The sequence below is a fragment of the Lathamus discolor genome, chromosome 2 (genome assembly GCF_037157495.1).
Source record: "Lathamus discolor isolate bLatDis1 chromosome 2, bLatDis1.hap1, whole genome shotgun sequence".
Classification (NCBI taxonomy): domain Eukaryota; kingdom Metazoa; phylum Chordata; class Aves; order Psittaciformes; family Psittacidae; genus Lathamus; species Lathamus discolor.
Window position 1 is genome coordinate 55107630 of NC_088885.1, and position 18572 is coordinate 55126201.

Here is an 18572-nt window from a genome sequence, read left to right on the forward strand (position 1 = left end):
TTTTAAAAAGAAAGGTGGTACAAAGCCTCACTTCCTCACCTACCTGTCCTCAACCCCTGCCTGCCAGTATCTACTATGGAAAGTTTAACCCAAGAGGGCTTTCTCATCCTCAGTGGAAACATCCCAATGCCAGAAACTGTTTTCCATTGTGAAAATTTTGATGAGGCACACAGCAGAAGAAATTCATACAGCTACAGCTCCAAAGGACTCCACCTTCTATCCAGAACTCAGAATTAGTTCCGAGTTCCATATGGCAGCCTGCAATATGTCAGTGATCCTTTAGCTGGCATCAGTACCAGAAAGAGATTAAGAAAAACAGCTAACTCATTTAGGTTTTCTTGTTACAGGTAAAGAGGAAAAAAAACCATGAAGAACTGCAGGAAAGGAAAAGAAAGCAACATGATTCCCTTAAATTTTAAAGATCCTAGAATCTTACAGCTCTGGATCCCCTTCAGACTGCAGGGCTCTTGTGGGTAACAACTGAGCTTCACACTTACACATTAGCTCTGTATAATGCCTTTGTTTTGAACAAAGGACTTAGCTCTAAACAGTCTCAAATTCTCCAGGAGTAGATCTTTGTAGCATTTTAAGTATGTGTTCACAACCAGACAACTGAACTGTCTCTAGTGAAATCAGCCAAGTCCCCTCACTCTTCACACCATCACATGAAAGGCTGTTTAGAGCATTTAGCAAACATGGAGATTACGCTAACCAAAATACAACTCCCCAGACAATTTCGATTGCATACCAGGAGTTCATCCATGCTCGTCTGACACTTCTCAAGATTGATCCGTTTAATTGCCACCTTCTCCTTCTTTGGAGCGCAGAAGGCTGCCTGCACCACTGCAGTCGCTCCACTCCCTGTGGGTGAAAAAAGAGAGTTAGCAACATCTTAGGGGACTTCAGCAGAAGGGAAGGTAGATCAGACACCAAAATTACAAGTGCCAGTCAGTAAAGACAGCAGAGCCAAATGAAAACCCAGTGAAGGCAACCCCAGAGGCACTCCCTGCTCCAGGTCTGTGCAACTTGGAGGGTCAGCTCAGCTGCAACATCGAAGTAGTGGGCTAAGCAAATGGAAACAAGTGGATCTTTATGATCCCTTGCTGGGATCATTATAGCTCTGCAGGTAAAAAACCAACCCTCCAGACTCCAGCTTACTTATAACAGAGGAGTGATTCTTCTTGTGTGCTTTCAAAAGAAAGGCCACCGAGGTCACACAGACTTTTAACCTGATGTGTTCACCCAAAGCACTGAAACAAGCCCCAGTCTCTGCTACCAACACTAATGAGATTTTTCAGATGTTTCTATGTCTTAATTGCTGTTCTACTCTCTCCTTATATTATGCAAAGACACGAGGTAGGCTCCATTCAAGCCTGTTCAGCTCCAGTACTCACAAAGGAGCACACCGCGTCGGTGTTTGGGTTGAAAACCACAGCCAGAGAATGTTTAAATTCCAATAGGGAAAAAAATACTGCATTTGAATATACAGTTGTTCAAACTGCTCAGAGATAAGAGCTCTGTATTTAAAAATCGCTTGTCAATATCGCATCCTTTGATATTAAAAGGAGTTTGCAACAGTGAGACTTAAATTCCAGTTGATGTCAAGCCTGTGTCTGCTGGCCTTCATGAATAGCTGCAACATTCACCTCATCAACAGGGCACCTTGTTGCCTTACTTTCCCCCATCACCTTGGTTCTCTGCATTTACACACTTCACTAGAAGGGAATAAATTCAAATTAATAAAAAAAAAAGAAAAAAAAGGTAGGATATGTAGGAAATAGTTCAAATGCTGCCTATTGCCAGTACCTTAAAAAAATACTAGTAAAAATAAATCCAGGCATAACTCCTGAGCCCATTTGGGCCAATGAGGCAGACAAGAACAGCTATTCTGCATTTTGGCATAACTCGCCTATTTTACCAGAATCTCCTATTCTTAACATTATAAAAACTACTATAAAAACTACTTCTGCAATACTGGTCAGGCACATTTTTGCAAACTGGGTTTTTTTTCTAGTAGAAAAAGGTTTAGACAACTGAGGACAAAAAGCTTTCAATCTCATCTTCAAACAAAGGCTACTGAAGGTCCCTACAACCATTAATAGTCTTCTAGCAGCAAGTTGCACCAAGTCAGGGTCAAACTCAAAGCGCCAGGTAAGGAAAAGAGCTTGAAATCCAGCCCTGAAACATGAAGGAAAAACCCTGCCATCCAAAGTTACACTGAAATTAATTTCACAGCCCTGAACTGTGGGGTTTTGCTCCTCTAATCTTCAAGCAGTACCTGCAACAGTGAAACTACAGGAGTCTCATCTCACTTTATACAGCACTGCAAGTGCACCTTGGGCAATAGCATCAGCTTGACAGTTGATTCCCTGTACTTAAAGAATTTACATTTTGAAGGCAGTGTGCAGAACATTTGTATGTTCCCTTTAGCAAGGTTGCTGAAACTGAACTACTTCATGAAGCAAATGGGTTTTTAAGAAGTTCAAGACTGAGGCCATTTATTGCTAGCACGCTTATTATTCTTCAGAGGCTACTCATAGTGCAGGGCAAAACAAAGCTACCAGGAGGAACTTAGGTGGAAAAAAGGGATAGCTGTAGGGGCAAGAATATTTACAAGGGACTTTGAAAACCAAGCCTGAGTGCCATAAGCAGGGTCTTGAGCACAGGATGGAGACGATGGAAGCATTAGGCAGACATTCAGAAAGCACTCAAAAAAGCAAGGGAAGGAGGTTTGACAGCCGAGTTTGACTAGACTGCCAGGAGCAGGGCTGAAATACCCAGCATTAACCATGGTACAAACATCCCAAAAGCAAACCTTCACATACACTCCCTGTGGTTGCTTTGCCCTTCAGGTAGGAGGTGCAGGACTCTCAACACAAAAGCAGCAGCCCTAGCACAGATATATTCCCACTCACAGTGGGAATGCTGAGTGGCACTGACCTGTTCCTACCCACTCAGTACCTGCTTCTTTGGGAGAGAGGAGTGAAAATATACGAAGTGACTCAAAGACAGCAGAGCATACAGGGGCAGCGACAAAAGGCAGGAGAAGCAAGTTTGCGTTTTCTAGCACTAGCCTTTTGGAAGTCAGAACAAAGAAAACCAAAACACTTGTGCCTGTAACATTCCTTTGGAAATAATTAGATTCCAGAAGAAACGTTGCTGACAACACATTCAAAGCACCCGTATTATGATTTCTCTCTTTGAATGTCTTTGTGCATAGTAATAGACAGAGGCTGAAAACACAAGCCAGATGCTGTAAGAGCATGCAACTATGCACCCCAGAGAACTGTCATGTCACACAGCCCTTTTCAACTCTTCCTTTAGTTTTACAGTGCATATTTTCATCTCTAAAGCTACTTGCAGGGTCCTTATCCACATAAGAGCCTCTGTATTCAAAGACTCTTCCTGGATCTCTCAGACACTCAGTATACACCTCCTGCACCCCACAACACAACTTATCAGGATTTGTCCCAGTTAAACCCAGCTGCATAAGCATGGCTGGCAGAGATGCTTCTTACAATGCAGACATGATACCACTACTGTAGATCACAAGATGACAGTGAAGTCCAAGGTTTTTACAGAAGTGACTACACAAAAAATGACTTTGTGGTTTAGTTTAGGGTTGTTTTTTTTTTTTTAAAGATGTTACTACCAGAAACAATAGATGCAGACTAATTAAAAGCAGGACCATGCATGCTACAGCTCCTTCCTACTCCTCAAGGCCACGCGATCAATGTTGACTAGGACTTCAGGGAAAAAACTGCTCTTCACTAAGTGTTTGGACAATGCCCCAGCCTACAGGGACCTGATCTGTTATTAGTGTATGGCATTATTTGAACAGCGATGAAATCCGAAACTAAATCCTTCTGGGCACATAGCACAGAACCATCTGAACTCCAGACTCCTCCCATTTAATTCCCTGCTGCTCCTACTTTTCTGGCAGCTCTCTTCAGTTCGATTACCACCTGCTCTCCCCACTCCCCCCCTCCCACTAATTCGTCATTTCTTTCAGCTCCTCTGTAGCACTAATTATAGAGAAACAATGAAATCTCAAAAGCATATCAAGCAAGGATTAAGCCAAGCTGCAGCACGATGTGCCACAAGCAAGCTGCTCTTTGGTAGCAGCAGCAGCATGCCATGCTTCTGGGACCAAACAAAGGCGGGTTTCTACGCTTCTTTGAAGAGCACAGGAAACATAGCAACATGGCCACTTGAGGCTTTGCAGCCTACAATCTGTTTATGAAATCCCAGGGTGGCAAGAGAAGAAAAAGAGAAGCTGCAGCAAGGATGCTGACCACATTGGCAAGTGAAAGCAAGCATAGATAGAGATGATGACACCAACAGGGAGTAGAAAATGCCTGGAAAGCAAGTTTTTTAAAGTTTAAGAGCAGGTAACAAACATATGGGGAAAGGCAGAATCACAGAATGGTTTGGGTTGGAAGGGACCTTAAAGAGCATCTAGTTCCAAACGCCCTGCTATGGACACCTTTCCCTTAAGACCAGGTTGCTCAAAGCCTTGTCCAACCTGGCCTCGAACACTGCCAGTGATGGGGCAGCCACAACTAAGGGAAGGGGAAGAAGAGATTTCCTTGCCTGATATAAGCCTCCTTTAATTAGAAAAAACAGCAGAAGGGCTTTTTGTTCACAACTTACACAAACCAACACTCCCAGCAGATGCAGATCTGCTGCGATCACAGCTAACCTCAGTCCCATGTGCTGCTCAGCTGCAGCAATACGGGCAGCACTGAGTTAACATTCCTGTGCTCAGTCTGTGCTTCCTCCCCACCTCAAGACACTCTGATCAAGGTCAGTGCTGCAGCTCTTTGCCTCCCTCAAGATCAGCTTTCGGAGAAAATTCACTCCATGGTTAATCTTTTCCAGTGTAACAGCTTAGCAAAACAAAGAAAAGTGGGCATGGCCAGATGATTGCTGCTTTATTCCTGAAAAGCAGGACATCATTTTATTGAGGGATGGGGGACTGGGGGTGAGGAGGAGGGAAGAGACCCTAGGTGGGTATTACAATCTGTTTAACACCCCCTGTAGGCTCTCAGATATAGTTCCAACCCTTAGGATAGCAGCTGCTAAATTCCTGCATAAGAGGGTCACGACCTACTTTAGGAAACACTGCCTAAGGAGGAAAACATAACCTTTCTAACCCTGCCTTCTTTCATGTTGCTATGATTAAATGGTTCTTTCTGAAATAAAAGCAACCTCAAAAGGAATGAAAACAACCCAAACAAAAAACTCCTCAAGCACCCAGTTACTGAAACCTCATTTTCCAGGTTATCTCCCCTAGATCTATGCTGGACCTTCAGCATCCAAAGCTCCATCCTGAATTTCTCCTTGAGAAGCTGAGACAAACTCCCCACAGACATCCACTGCCAGCCTTCAAGGGAAGCTGGACACCATCTCTTCTGCAGTCACTGTCATAAAACTTTCACAAAGCTTGCTTTTCGGGTTTTGTGGGTGTTTGTTGGGGAGCTGTTTGTTTTGGGGGTTTGGGGATTTTTTTGAAAAGCAAACCCTCCGATATCTATGTTAAAGTTAATAGAAACCAGTCATTTCAAAGCTATTTGGAGGAGTGGAAAGACAGGGGACTGATCTGAGAACACAGCATGTTCATATACACTCTGGCTCCAAAGGTAACTGAATCTTTGCTGCCACATAAGGACACTGCAGCTCTCTCAGTAAGACTGGGATGAATTGCACTGATGCCTCCTCCCAGGCAAATGCAATTGAAGCCAGAGGTCCTCTTGGCAGAGATATCTGCTTCAGCAACAGGAAGAGTTATGCCAAACGGTCACAAGACAAACATCAAATTCTGGCTCTAGAACAGTATTCCCAACCAAGTGCAATGACAAACTAGCTGCATAGAAAGACTGCCCACAAAACATTGCTCCCTGAGCTTTAAATCCATCCTGCTACTGGAACTGAGTTTCAAGTACCCTGGGAGATGTGAAAATTTACCTTTAAAGGTAAGTCAGTTGCTCACAAATCTGTCACAACCACCGGGGACATCTTCCATACCAGTCCTAGAGCATCAGTGTATCAATGAGGTATTAAATTCCCTCTGTAGAGAAAATATACTCTTCCAGGGTCAAATGAATGTTACAAGCAATTTTGGTTGGAAGAAACCCTGAAGGCCTTTAGCCCACTCCGCTGCTGAAAGGTAGATCCCCAGTTAGATCAGGTTCTTCAACATCAAATTCAGTCTAATTTTGAGTATCTTTAACATTACATATTTCTACAACCTTTTTGGCTATTTCTGTGTTTGACCACCCATATGGTAAAAGGGTTTTTTTCACCTCACAATCTAATCAGATTTCCCAACACTACTCACAACTGTGGGCTTTCACTGTGCATCTCTAGTCCAGCTTCATCTCTCCTATAAATTCACACCAGATCACCAAGACAGCAACAACATTGTCCCCCTTAGCTTGCACTTCTAGGGCTGAAGAAATCCAGCTCTCCCAGCCTAGCCCTGTAAGCCACATTCCCAAGTCTTCTTCAGCATGAGACCATGTTCAGCTAAACACTCCTGCACAACCCTGCCCTCTGCTTTCACCATTCCCCAGCACACACACAAGCTCTCTATTTTTAAATGAGATCTGGAACTTATGCTCCACTATCTGGAGTGTGGTGCCAGAAAGCTGCTCGTGATGCAGGCTCTGTTTATAATTGTGGCCCCGGGTTTTCCTCTCATGAACAGTGCACACAAAACACTTCCCTGCAAGGCTGCTCTGCACCAAGCAATGGTTTTCAGGGTCCAGGTATCCAGTTTCAGGTACAAAAAGATTAAGATTTAGAACCATGTTCTGTGAGCTCTGGCACGATGTCTCAAAGGGTTTGGTTTACACCCTGTTAGTTACACCAGCCACCCTGGTTAGTTAAACCACCCTGTTGTGATTAGCTGCAGAAGCATCAAGAACTAGACAGTCTGCTTCACTCCAGATCTTTTCATAGGATTACACATCTATAATAACACTGAACAGAAGATCCAGCTGTCGAATCACATGCACACACACACTAAGGTCTCTTGGTCAAGTATGTGACATTAATGGTCCTCGCTGCAGATCACAGAGACAGAACACCCAAAGCCCAGGAAACCTTTAATGCTTTGTAACACAAACTCAGTATTTATGCCTGCCACTGGAGGCACAGGGACAGCAACCTCTCTCTCTCTATGGGTGTTTCAGCTCTTTGACAGCCTCATGCAAAGTTGCTGTGGGAGTCCTGCTCTGTGGTTACTTGTTCCAAAGACAATACAGTAATAAAACAAGAAGCTACAAGACTGGGAATAGAATTTCTTAAGCGTTGTTACAGAACACAGTGCAGATACAGATCTAATTAAATCAGAAATTAAATTCCAGATTGCAAACTCAGACTGATCTGGTATTGTTTGGTCCATTTGCTATTTTCCCTACCTTGCTTAAGGTTTACGGTGAGAAAAGAGTCCTTTTGCAAAGAAAAAGCCTCCTCTAAAAGCAAGCTAGCAAAAAGCCTCTCTTCAGTTCATAGTCAGCTCACTACAGGATAGAAATACTCCTTTCCCCAAGCAGGACTTAGTAAGAAGAGTCCACTAGATGTCAAAAGTCTTCCTGACATGAGCCCCACGATTCAGGAAGAGTGAAGTAACACAATGTTAACGGTCCTTGAATAAAATACAGTCATAGTTCTTCAAGCTATCTCCAAACTATGTGTCAAATTCCTACTACAAAATGGAAGCTGCAATCCACATTTGCAGTTACAGATAGCATCAATAAAACCAAAGGGAATTTGTAATGGTACTCGGATGTATTCTTACTACTGCCACAGACAGCACAAAAAAGTCTGACAGTAAGGAGAAAGCTTTCACAGCAAAGTGTCATCTACTCAGCCCAGTACCGCAGGAAGAGTGTTGCAAACTTCAATGATGCAAGAATTGAAGTTATGGCCCTGAATCAGCAGGAGGATCACTTGGGTGCTTCTAGCACTGCTCAAAGCAAACCCAAGCAACAAGCTGACTCTTAAGCACTGCTGTTAGAAACACTGCAAGCAACAGCAAACTAATAGGTGGAACTCAGCCAGTTTTGCTCTGTCCCTGGTGGGAAAACCTGGGGGAAACTAAAGAAGCAGCAGCAGAGCAACACAAGGCCAAGATGACAAAAGAGCTACAAAATCACAAGAGCAAATGGAGCTCCCCTCCCACACTGACACATGGAGTGCAGATATGCATCTACCCCCAGAAGTTCCCAGAGCTGCACCAACGCAGCCACATTCACTCTCAGACACCTTTCCACCACTCAATCCTGATACGGATTTACTATGAATAGTATTTCCTGTAGTGAGAAGAACCAGGGCTTTACGTTTATTTCTCCACAAGCTGAAGGATGACACAAGCACAGTGCAAGATGGTAATACCCTATTTAAAACCCTGGCAGAGGTAGTAAGAGGCCAGGTTTAATCTGATGCACCCTCTCTCAACTCCAGTCACACAGTATTTGATCTACAATAGAGGTGGAAAAATATTGAGTATAGGGAAAGAAATACTTGCTAATACAGCACAGCGAAGAAATAAATCATCTGTTATAACAAAGAAGCCTATACAAAGCCAGAAAGCAAAAGCAGATTTAACTGAACAGTTGTGAGGAAGTCAATTTTAAAGCCTATGGGAAGAGGGGTTACAGGAAAACAAACCATCCCCACTCACTGCATATCACAGCATAAGTACACATTATACATGAGGACACTGCACTATGTGTGTACAGCAGTCCTACGGGCAGGCGTAATAGCTAAACTCCACATTTACACGAGTAGCTGTTCTCGTATTTCTGAGAAAAAAAGGCTTTAACAGGAATAGCTCAACCCTGTTTTAAAGAAATTATACTAAAACTTTGCATTTCCATGTAGTCAATGTCAAAATGTCCCCCCCAACCTTCAACATGGCATAAATCACATCACTAAAGTCAGCAGCATGTTCATTCCTGTTTCAGGCTCACCTTGAGCACAGCCAAGTGCTGCGAACATTAAGCTAGGTTCAAGCCAAAGGTGACTGCAAGTACATTAAGACATGGAGCACATGCTGGACAACACATTGAGAAAAGGTAATAATTGGGAGGTAGTATGTCCAGGCACAGAATTAAGAATTCAGTGCAAATGACTTCTATTTCACACCAGCATGTCTGATGACTACAGTTTAGACCTTTTAATGAAAGAGTTTGAAGAACAGAAAAAGCACAGTTATTACTTGGGAAATTCCATTTGTTTCATTTAAATTCCAGGTGTATCTCTTTGTAATGACCTCTGATCATTTATTTCAGTACAGCCAGAGCTTGAGTAGTTTACAGCGCTGTGCAAGTTAAGGCCATTTATTTCAAACAGTACTCACACACAAGGGATTTTATGTTGCTAAGTCTCAACTACATGTCTTCCCCAAAGCCTGAGAATCTTTGCTCAGTCATTTCATGTCAGTACCTGCAGTGTCGCACAGACAACTAATATTCCAGCATTAACCCAGCATGTTCAAAGAATTTCAGAAAATAAGCAGCACATTTCTGAAACTCAGCTATCCAATTAGAAATACAGCCAAACTGTTTGAGCTGCACACAAACTTGCTGACAGTGAATTATTTACCATCTTGATGAGAGCTCTCCCTGTTGAAAATACCACTGAAAGCAACGCATTGTGTTCGGAGCTCAGAGGTTCCTGCCCATGTAAGACAATGTCCTGCACAGTGCTGCCATGACTTGTTTAAATATATTTCCCCTACGGTGGTCCAGCAACATAGAAACACTTGACGCTGAAGTCTTAACTGCCCAGGTCTTTCAGTTGTCAGATTCGTAACCAGTTCTCTTACAAGAAGTCCAATACTTTCAGAGGCATCAGAACTGACATGCAGTAGCTGCTGCAGGGTACATCCCTTCATGGCCCCATGAAACTCAGCATCATAAATAAATGACACTCCGTAGAGAGATGTACAGCTACCGTAAACTGCACAACTCAATGCCAAGGTTTCTGCAGAAAGGAAGGGAAGTCTTACGGAAATTTTCACCCCACCCCACAGCGCATTGTTCTCTCAAAACCCTTTTGCTATCTTTTAGGCTCTGAACACAGAAAAACATCATCTGTTTCCCCACCTTCGTCAAGCATTCAGGTTGGGAATTGTTACAGGCTAAGCATAGAAGTGACACTTTTGGAGGCAAAACAGTCGTCCTGTCAGTATAAGGACTGGAACAGAGCATGAGGAATGGGACTGGCCATGCAAAGGCTGTCAGTAAGATATCTAACAAAATTATCACCAGGTCACTTTGCTGTTTGATGTCACCAACTAGCTGCTTCACCTGAAGTCACCAGTTCATGGTCTATTCCACAGAGCTTAGCTGAGCTAAGTGGTGCTAAATACAGCCAAGAACTACAGCCACTGGACTCTACACTAGAACAAGAGATGCAAGGGGAAAAAATAAATGCAAGTGAAAGCCACTGGCCACAGATGGTACCAGCAGAGAGAAGGATTAACAGGGACTAGCACCAGCCTATCTGATATCCTCCCCAACCTTTCCACTGCAAACACCAAAGCATAGAAGAGACGGTGCTGTTGTTGACTGTATGCCTGACCTCTTACAACCCCTAGAATAGAATCATAGAATCAATACCCAAAATTAGCTCAAACTAGCACACATGCCCATCATGCCCTTAAACAGGTATGATTTAACCTGAAGCCCACCTCAATGAAAGGACAGAAATGCTACTTACACACTGGTGGTCTACAGGAGAGAGACCAGAACCTCACCAGGAAATACAAACACCCTCTGGTTGCACGAGGCCCCTAGGTGATTTGGGGAACACCTCTGAAACCATTTTCCCCACAGCACTAACTACACTAAGCTCCAGAGGGCCAGTTACACAAGTCCTGTGTGACCCACCACATTTACTTAAGATGCTATTAGCATGCCTAAATTAGATTTTCACTTTGAAACCAATTATAATTTATTTGATTTTATGCCAACATCTGTGGCTAATTTAAAGGGCACTGCAGCTATGCAGTGTTAATGCTACATGATGGAAAGCAGGCTCAAACATCTCATTTCCTAACACAGTAATATTACTGGAGAAGGTTTATCCTTCCTTTTTAATCACTGTCAGTTGTCTTTATGGTATATACAGCAATGTAAATATCATGCTAGCTGTCATCAGGTATTACCAGGGCTCAAAATGCAGCCCCAGTACAACAGTCAAGCCAGCACTCTCCTTTTCCCTCCCAACCTTTATCTCTGAACTCTGTCTCAAATATAATTGTCAACTGTAGAGGATATTTTATTTGGCCAGGATTCCACTAAACAGAACAATCTGTCTGCATACAGTGCAGATGTTCAATAGCACAGTGGCTATTTTAGGTAAATAAGCTTTTAAGTACCCATTATGTCCTCTCTTGAAGGCTATTATCCTTTCTTTTCAGGGAATAGCTTGATCTAATAAGTCTTTTCTGTGTCTGCTAATGTGTTCAGCACACAAGATCAGCATACTGGTTAAAAATTTCATTTTTCAACCATGAGTAGTTAGAACCATCCCGAGCCTTAGGATCTGGACAAATAACTGTGCTTAGGCTGCTAGCTCACCAGCCTCTCAGCTGTTCAAATACAGATTTGCATCAGAAAGTTGTTCAACAGGAAGAGAGTTCATGCTCAGGATGCTTTTTCTAGTGAAGTACAGTTTGCTGGAAGTCAATATAAAGGTATTTCTTGGCTGTTAATAGCAAGTTATTTAATAGACAGCACTTGGCATCTTCAGTGACCATTTTTACTTTAGCAAAGGGATGGAAGTTACAGCCTCAGCTTTCAATGTGCTTGGTGCACTACCTCACAAGGTCAGAGACCAAAAGAGGTTCACAAAGAACTGGCATAATGGGTAAAATTCCTACAGGTGAGGACATAACATGTCAAGCTTCCAAAGGACTCAATTTTCACTGGCAGATCTTAAGGAATCATAAATCAGAGATGTTCGTAGTCAACACATTTAAGGTTTAGAAACAGCATAAATTTCTAGCTGCAGCTCTCCCAAGCCTTCACTGAAAGTGTCTCCTTGCAGATACCACCTGAATGTAAAGCAGGCAGTGTAAAGAAAACACCTATAGAGCTATAGAGACATGCTACAAAAGACAAGGCATTGTTACTTCCCACTGTCATAGGAAATCCATTAAGCAGCTGTTTTATACAGCAATGACAGGGTCACACGGAGCTTTGAGTGTTTAATAGAACGTGTGCCTGTAATTCCCCCATGCGCCATTTCAAACACAAGCATTCATTAATTTGGTATAGGGATTATACAATTTGGCATCGGCTATAGCACGGAACTGGACTCCACATCCCTGGGAGTCTTTTCTAGCTCTGCCTCTCAGTAAAATAAGCAAGAGTAGCTTTCCAGTTTTGTTCTGAAAACTGACACAATGAAATCCACCCCGGCAATTTTGCAGGAAAGGTGTTTACCCAATGACAAGAAGCATAGTCTTTAATTTAAGAGGTTTTTAAGCCATCAAGATAACCTAATATTGTGTTGCCTGCCTGAAGTAGGAGATAGCCCCAAATACCTGACTGCTGTTTCAGCTGCCCCCCACCCCCCACCCCGCACCTCAACAGGTATCAGCATTGAACCCAGACGGCTAATTTCCTTAAGAAAAATATTCTCTAAGTGCTCTCATCCCACAGCCATAAACTTGTGCTCTCACTTTCCAAATGCCATCATTTTCCACTACTCTCTGCATTGGGTTCAAAGCTTCCTTTTCAGAATAGCTGGAACAAGCCCTGGAACTTAAGAAAACAGACTTGTAATCCCGTAAAGACCAAAAATGAGCCTAACTTGGACCAAATCAAAAATGAAAATGCACAACTTGTCCAACAGTAACTACTGTTAAACTAATGTTTAGGAAAACTTCAGTTTTATAAAACATACAAGATCTAACAATCTCAGGCACCAACCACAAGCATGCCAATGCAATTCCATGTTCATAACTAGTTTTGTCGAACTTTTTCCTACTTCCAACACCCTCCCCTCTAACAAACTGCAAAACTTATCCATTAACTCTGCTCTAAGAATAAAGGCAACTCAAATCCTTCCACACAATAAGTGAGCAGGGTATACCACAGGCCAAGCCACATGCTCAGTCAAATGTCACCACAAGTGAGGCGAGGTACTCAACATCAAAATTTCACTCTGTAGTTTTAACTTAATCAACAATTCTGTGGATGGATGAAAAGGAAACATGATCCTCCCACACGGCTTTATTATTAACAAGGTGCCAGCAGTAAAAAAGAGTAAAGTTTATGCTTATATTACCATTCATGACTATAAAGCAGTGACATTTTAGCAAAACCCAAGGAGAATTCACTGCAGTAAGAGACAATCACTGAAGTATTTCAGCTCACACTATCCTTTAACAGCTGCTCATACCTCTTCTCTCCAGGATGAATTTACATAGGCTCATTTCCTGTCTGAAGGAAATACCCATTCGGGAGAACGCTATAAAGTCACCTTAGCATGAAACAGTGAAATGAAACAAAACAAGAGTATTTTCTCTCCCCCACCCCCAACTCAGTAGCTCTCGAGACAAAACGGATGGAGCAGAAAATTGAAATTTGGCAAGAAATTAAAACCTCATTCAGAAGAGCTCTTCTGTATTCCCTCAAAAAATGCATTTTAATTTGACTGAGTTAGAAGAGTTTGCAAGTGTTGTTTCACAAGCATGCAGTATGAGCTGTATAAAACTTTAAGGGGTAGGAGGTGGAAGAAAGATCTAGCTAACTTGATGAGAAAGCGAATTAGAGCTCTGAGTTTACTCTGTACTTCATTCAGGGATGGGATTCATGAAGCCTTTTAAGACTTGAAGACAACTGATCCCTGCAGCATGCAGAACCAAAGAGATGCAAGAAATCCTTGCACAATATGTTAGACTAGTTTTGTGGAGGTTGATACAAAACCAAATAGGTTTTTTCCCAGGGTGGAATTTCTCTTAACTGCAACAAAATCTGTGTTAAGCAAAAATTCTGTGCGCAGTAATGCACATGAGGAAACAGCAATCTTTAAGAACCTTGGGGAGTGGTGAAAGAAGGGACTCGAAGGGAAGGGAAAGAAGATAAAAGTTGGTGTATGTCGTAGCTATTGAAGAGGGGTGAAAAGAAATACTGGATTTTTCCTTTTTGCACTCAGATCACTGTAAAATCCTACCTGCTTGTATTACGTGACGGGACCACATAATCTGGTTAAATACAAGGAACACATGGGTTCTGATGATTAACTTGAGAACCCCAAAAATGAGCAGTGTTTTGAGGCAAACTCCACACTCAAGCAACTTAAGGGATCAAGTTTAATCCCATACTAAGGTCAGTCTCTTTGCATTAGTACACAAGAGGAACATGAGAAATACTGAGGCAGCATCATACCCTAGTGAGGTACCTGTATCTCTGCTGTCACTGAGCTGTACTGGCACCATTCGTTACAGTGACCTTGTCTTACTCAAGTCAGACAAGTCTGATTTTCTTAGTACAGCTCCCTACATTATCATATGCATTATTTTGCACATCAGAGGTACCACATCTCCTCTCACACACCCATGAGCGATGACCTTCTGGTCAAGAGCCTGGACTGCCTGTCAGCCAGAGACTTAACCCTGCTGCAGACTTTCCTGCATGGCTGCCAGAAAAACAGACAGAGCTTCATGGTTTTTTAGAAATATCAAGATTGAACTCCCTTAGGTGAAGTCACAGGAAACTGCATCAACTTTGAGAGCCAAGTTCTTCATATCTGCATCTCAGTTGTTTGATTCTAAAGGGAGTACAGGGTAATAGGCTAAACTCATCTGGAAAGTCCCAGGATCCTGAGATTTCAAAGATTTTACAATGCCAAATTTCACTGCTCCAACAGCTATTCTTCTACACCCACAAAGCTCTCAAATCTGTCTCTCCCTATTAAGAAAGTTTAATAACACCAAATTTACAAGCGTTCCATTAGCGTGTCCACAGCTAAATTTACTGCTACAGAGATTTATAACTGATATAGTGCATTTTAAGGGAAACCTTCCAAGAAAATTTGACCAAAATGCAGATTTTCATCATTTACTAACCCAATTAGTAAAAGGACTCTGTTACTGCCCATCATTTTAAATAGCTCCAACTTTTAGTAAAAGATTACATCTCTAGACACTGACTTGGTGGGCAAGCTGCTAACACTCAGAAATAAAGCAGATGCTGCCAAGTTTAAATAGACAAATGTTCTGGGGAAGAGTTGATTCTTTCCAAGACTTTTTCAGCTGCAGAAGGAAGAAGCCTCCCAGGCGTGCATTTGTCAGCCAGCAAATACACCTCTCAGGTGTGCTCAGGAGCACAGCACATTCACATTTCCCAGCACCAGCCAAGATATTTGCATTAAATTTAAACTATTTAAACAGTATTCTTGAGAAATTAAAATGTTAAACCTTAATCAGTCCAGGAACCTAGAAGTACTGGAAGCAACTGCCACAGGAAATTGTGAACTACCTCTACATGAAACACCCCGTGTAGTTTTTTTCTTACTATCCCCAAATAGCCAAAAGCAGCAGGAACTGTCTCTGCCCTCCCCTCAAATGAGCTGCAAGGCAACCACACCACTTCACTAACAATGATGTATTCTTCCCAGCCAGCCTCTTTCACCACTGCTTGGCTTTGTTATGTCCTCAGTTTGCTTCCTTGTGCATTTTATCCTCCTTCCTATCAAAGAGCAAACAACAGAACACTAAACAAAGACACACGCACAACTAAACACCTTTTGCTGAAGACCGACTAATTTAGTCTTGCTCTAGTAGGGTGATAGTATCAAAGGTCTTAAAGAAAGGAGATGTGCCAGGTATTCAAAGGAAGGGTAGAGTGGATGCAGGAATAACCTGGCTATTCAGTCTCACTCAGGAATACACAAGAAGATACATTAGTCTGCATCCAACCAGCTGAGAACCTGTGGTACTAAGGATCACCCACAAGTGCCCAAGCAGACCAAAGCACTACGAATGACCTCTAGCTTTTTTTTTTTTTTTTTACATAGATCTACCTTTGCCCAAAGTTGATTTTATACAAGTTTTAATATAATGCAAAACAACAAAAAGGCTTTTCTACTAACTTTCAGTGGAAGAAGTTTACAAATGAGTACACCAAGCACATCTTCCAATGAACTAACCAGCCTGAATACTGGGAATATAGTGTAGGCATTAAATTTGTTTAGCTAGGCTAGGGAGGAGGAGTGGGAATCCGCGAGGAAATGCTAAAACAAAACATATGGCACTAAGACTGAAGTCTAAACACTCCATTTAGTCCTCCGGCAGTTATATACAGTGTAATATTTTTCCTGAATGGGTTTTAAATAGTCAGGAATACGAAACTGGCTGCAGCTAGCACATAAGACTCACAGGTATCAATCAACACCACACTACAGAAAAAAAAAACCAAACTCAAAAGTTGCCATTGAACTTGCATGCTTCCCATTCCAGTTTTCACATCCAAAGACTCCGATCATACCTGGTGAGTACTTACAGGCTTCTTTGTTTCAATGGCAGTGCTTTTTCAGAACAGAAGATAGCTACACCAGCACAAGATGGGCAAATAAATTTGCAGAAGCAGAAATCTTAAGAAGTTCCTCTATACCTGCAAAAGACAATTTTCTCCCACACAGGCATACATATGTTGAGCTCGCAATGAACATGGGTAGAAATTTAAATATTCAATTCCAAAAGATCCATGCATTTGAAAGCAAAGCTCAACTCAAAAGCTACATGAACCACAGTCATTAAAAAAACCTAATCAGTCAGGAAACGGTGACTTCAATTTTCAGTTTAAGCTTGATTTCTGAGGGGATAAGAAACTCCCACCACATCTGTTTGTGCAGCCCGCGCTGTCCTCATTGCTACGGAGGAATCTGTCAGGGGAGAAAGGGCACAGGAATAGAGCAAGGGAGCACTCCCACCACTAATTTATCTTCTGTTTCTGGCACAGACTGCTCACAGCAGAGAGGATGCTCCTAAATCAAACAGCCACAGCCAGAACTGCTCTCATCTTTCCAAAAAAGTAGCAAAATGAGAATGACCCAGTTCCAACCAACTTCACTACTGCTACCAGCATTTCCAACAGGAATTGCTGGATCCGAGGGAACTTGCGTGTGCAAGGAGCCGATCAGCAGAAGCAGTATGAGGTAGAATTCTTTTTCTCAGGCTTCAAAAAGGAGACTGCAGTGATTTATATGCAATCCACGCTTACAAGACCACCTTCCCAACCACCAGCACAGACTACATTTTTCTTTTTACATGAAAATTTACATGTCTCAGAGGCAGTATTCACCTGCAAAGACTATCACTACTCTAGAGGCACATTTCATAGAAATGCTTTAGAAATTGCTTCTTTGACTCCACCTCCCTTTTATCTTTTTTGACAAGAAAGTCAGGTTCTGATCCTGAGCAAGGTTCCTTGATTCAGTGTACTAGAAGTTACTTAAACCTGAGGAGAATACTCAGGCATTACTAACACTAACCAAGCGTAATCACAGGCATTAATCTATACCTTTATAATTGCCTGAGTCATTCCCAGTGCTGAGTAATCCTTTAGCCAGAATGAAGAGGGCAGTTTTACAGAAGTTCTCTTCACAGGTAGAAAACTTGCTCTTTTGGTTCCTGCACCAAAATGGTATGGAGCCATTCACATCAAATAAAAGCCACATACGGCTATTTTCAGACAAAGCCAGTACAAATTAAGGAATTAAACTACACATGGCTTTCTTTTATCCTGATGTGGAAAACATAGCTGAGCTGGTAACCTACTAAATGGTGGACTCTAAAGAGCAACATTTCTCATCAGGAAACACGTTAAATCTTTTGAAAGCACTGGTGCAAGGTTCATCTCTTTCCACACCAGGAGTCGTCTCTTTGTTCCCCGCTGAAAGACTTTTACAGCTCCACAGAAGAGAACTCAAGAAAAAAAAAACCCAACACATCAACCCTTGAGGTTTACAGGAGACATGAAGCAGGAGGCAAGGCAGTCCAGCTCAGTTAACACAGTGACACTGTGTCCCACAAATCATATACATGCTAGGAAGCCTGCGTCACATCTCCATCCAGGATGCTGGCAGACACACCAATGTTTGAAATGAGTAAGGGGGAGGGGGGAAGGGAAAGTTAAAAAGAGAAACCATATGTTTGCAATATACACATTTCAGTGTACACTCCATTACACACCAGAATGCCAACACAATCCTTCAGTGAGCAGGCAACATCCAGAAACTCAGTTTACAGAGGGACAGGGGAAAAGACAAGGAAGAAATCAAATACTTCTCTCTTGATTTCTCCCAAAGTTCTGTTAGTTAACATGAGAAGACAGAACACCTCTGCTCCTCCTAATACTTTGAGGCTGCAGGATGTGCGTCCCCAACAGCAAGTTTTCTTAAGTGCAGAAGTGCACTTATATTCCCTTTTGTTCCCATCCCACCCTGCTCCCCAGCTACAAAGAGGCAGATTGTCTATTCGCTCCAGCTCAAATCCTTGCTTTGTGCTACCAGAACATCCATTTGCAGGCTCCCAAAAAGTATTTTCT

The 18572-nt window shown here is 42.3% G+C and overlaps 1 protein-coding gene across 1 annotated transcript in view; it reads right to left on the bottom strand.

Annotated features, from left to right (window-relative positions):
- The window catches only part of OXSR1 (oxidative stress responsive kinase 1), a 91415-nt gene that overhangs the window by 70621 nt on the left and 2222 nt on the right, over positions 1-18572 (bottom strand). The window contains exon 2 of the mRNA XM_065666877.1: positions 749-861. Within this exon, the coding sequence (XP_065522949.1) occupies positions 749-861 (113 nt within the window). The remainder of the gene's footprint in view (positions 1-748; positions 862-18572) is intronic.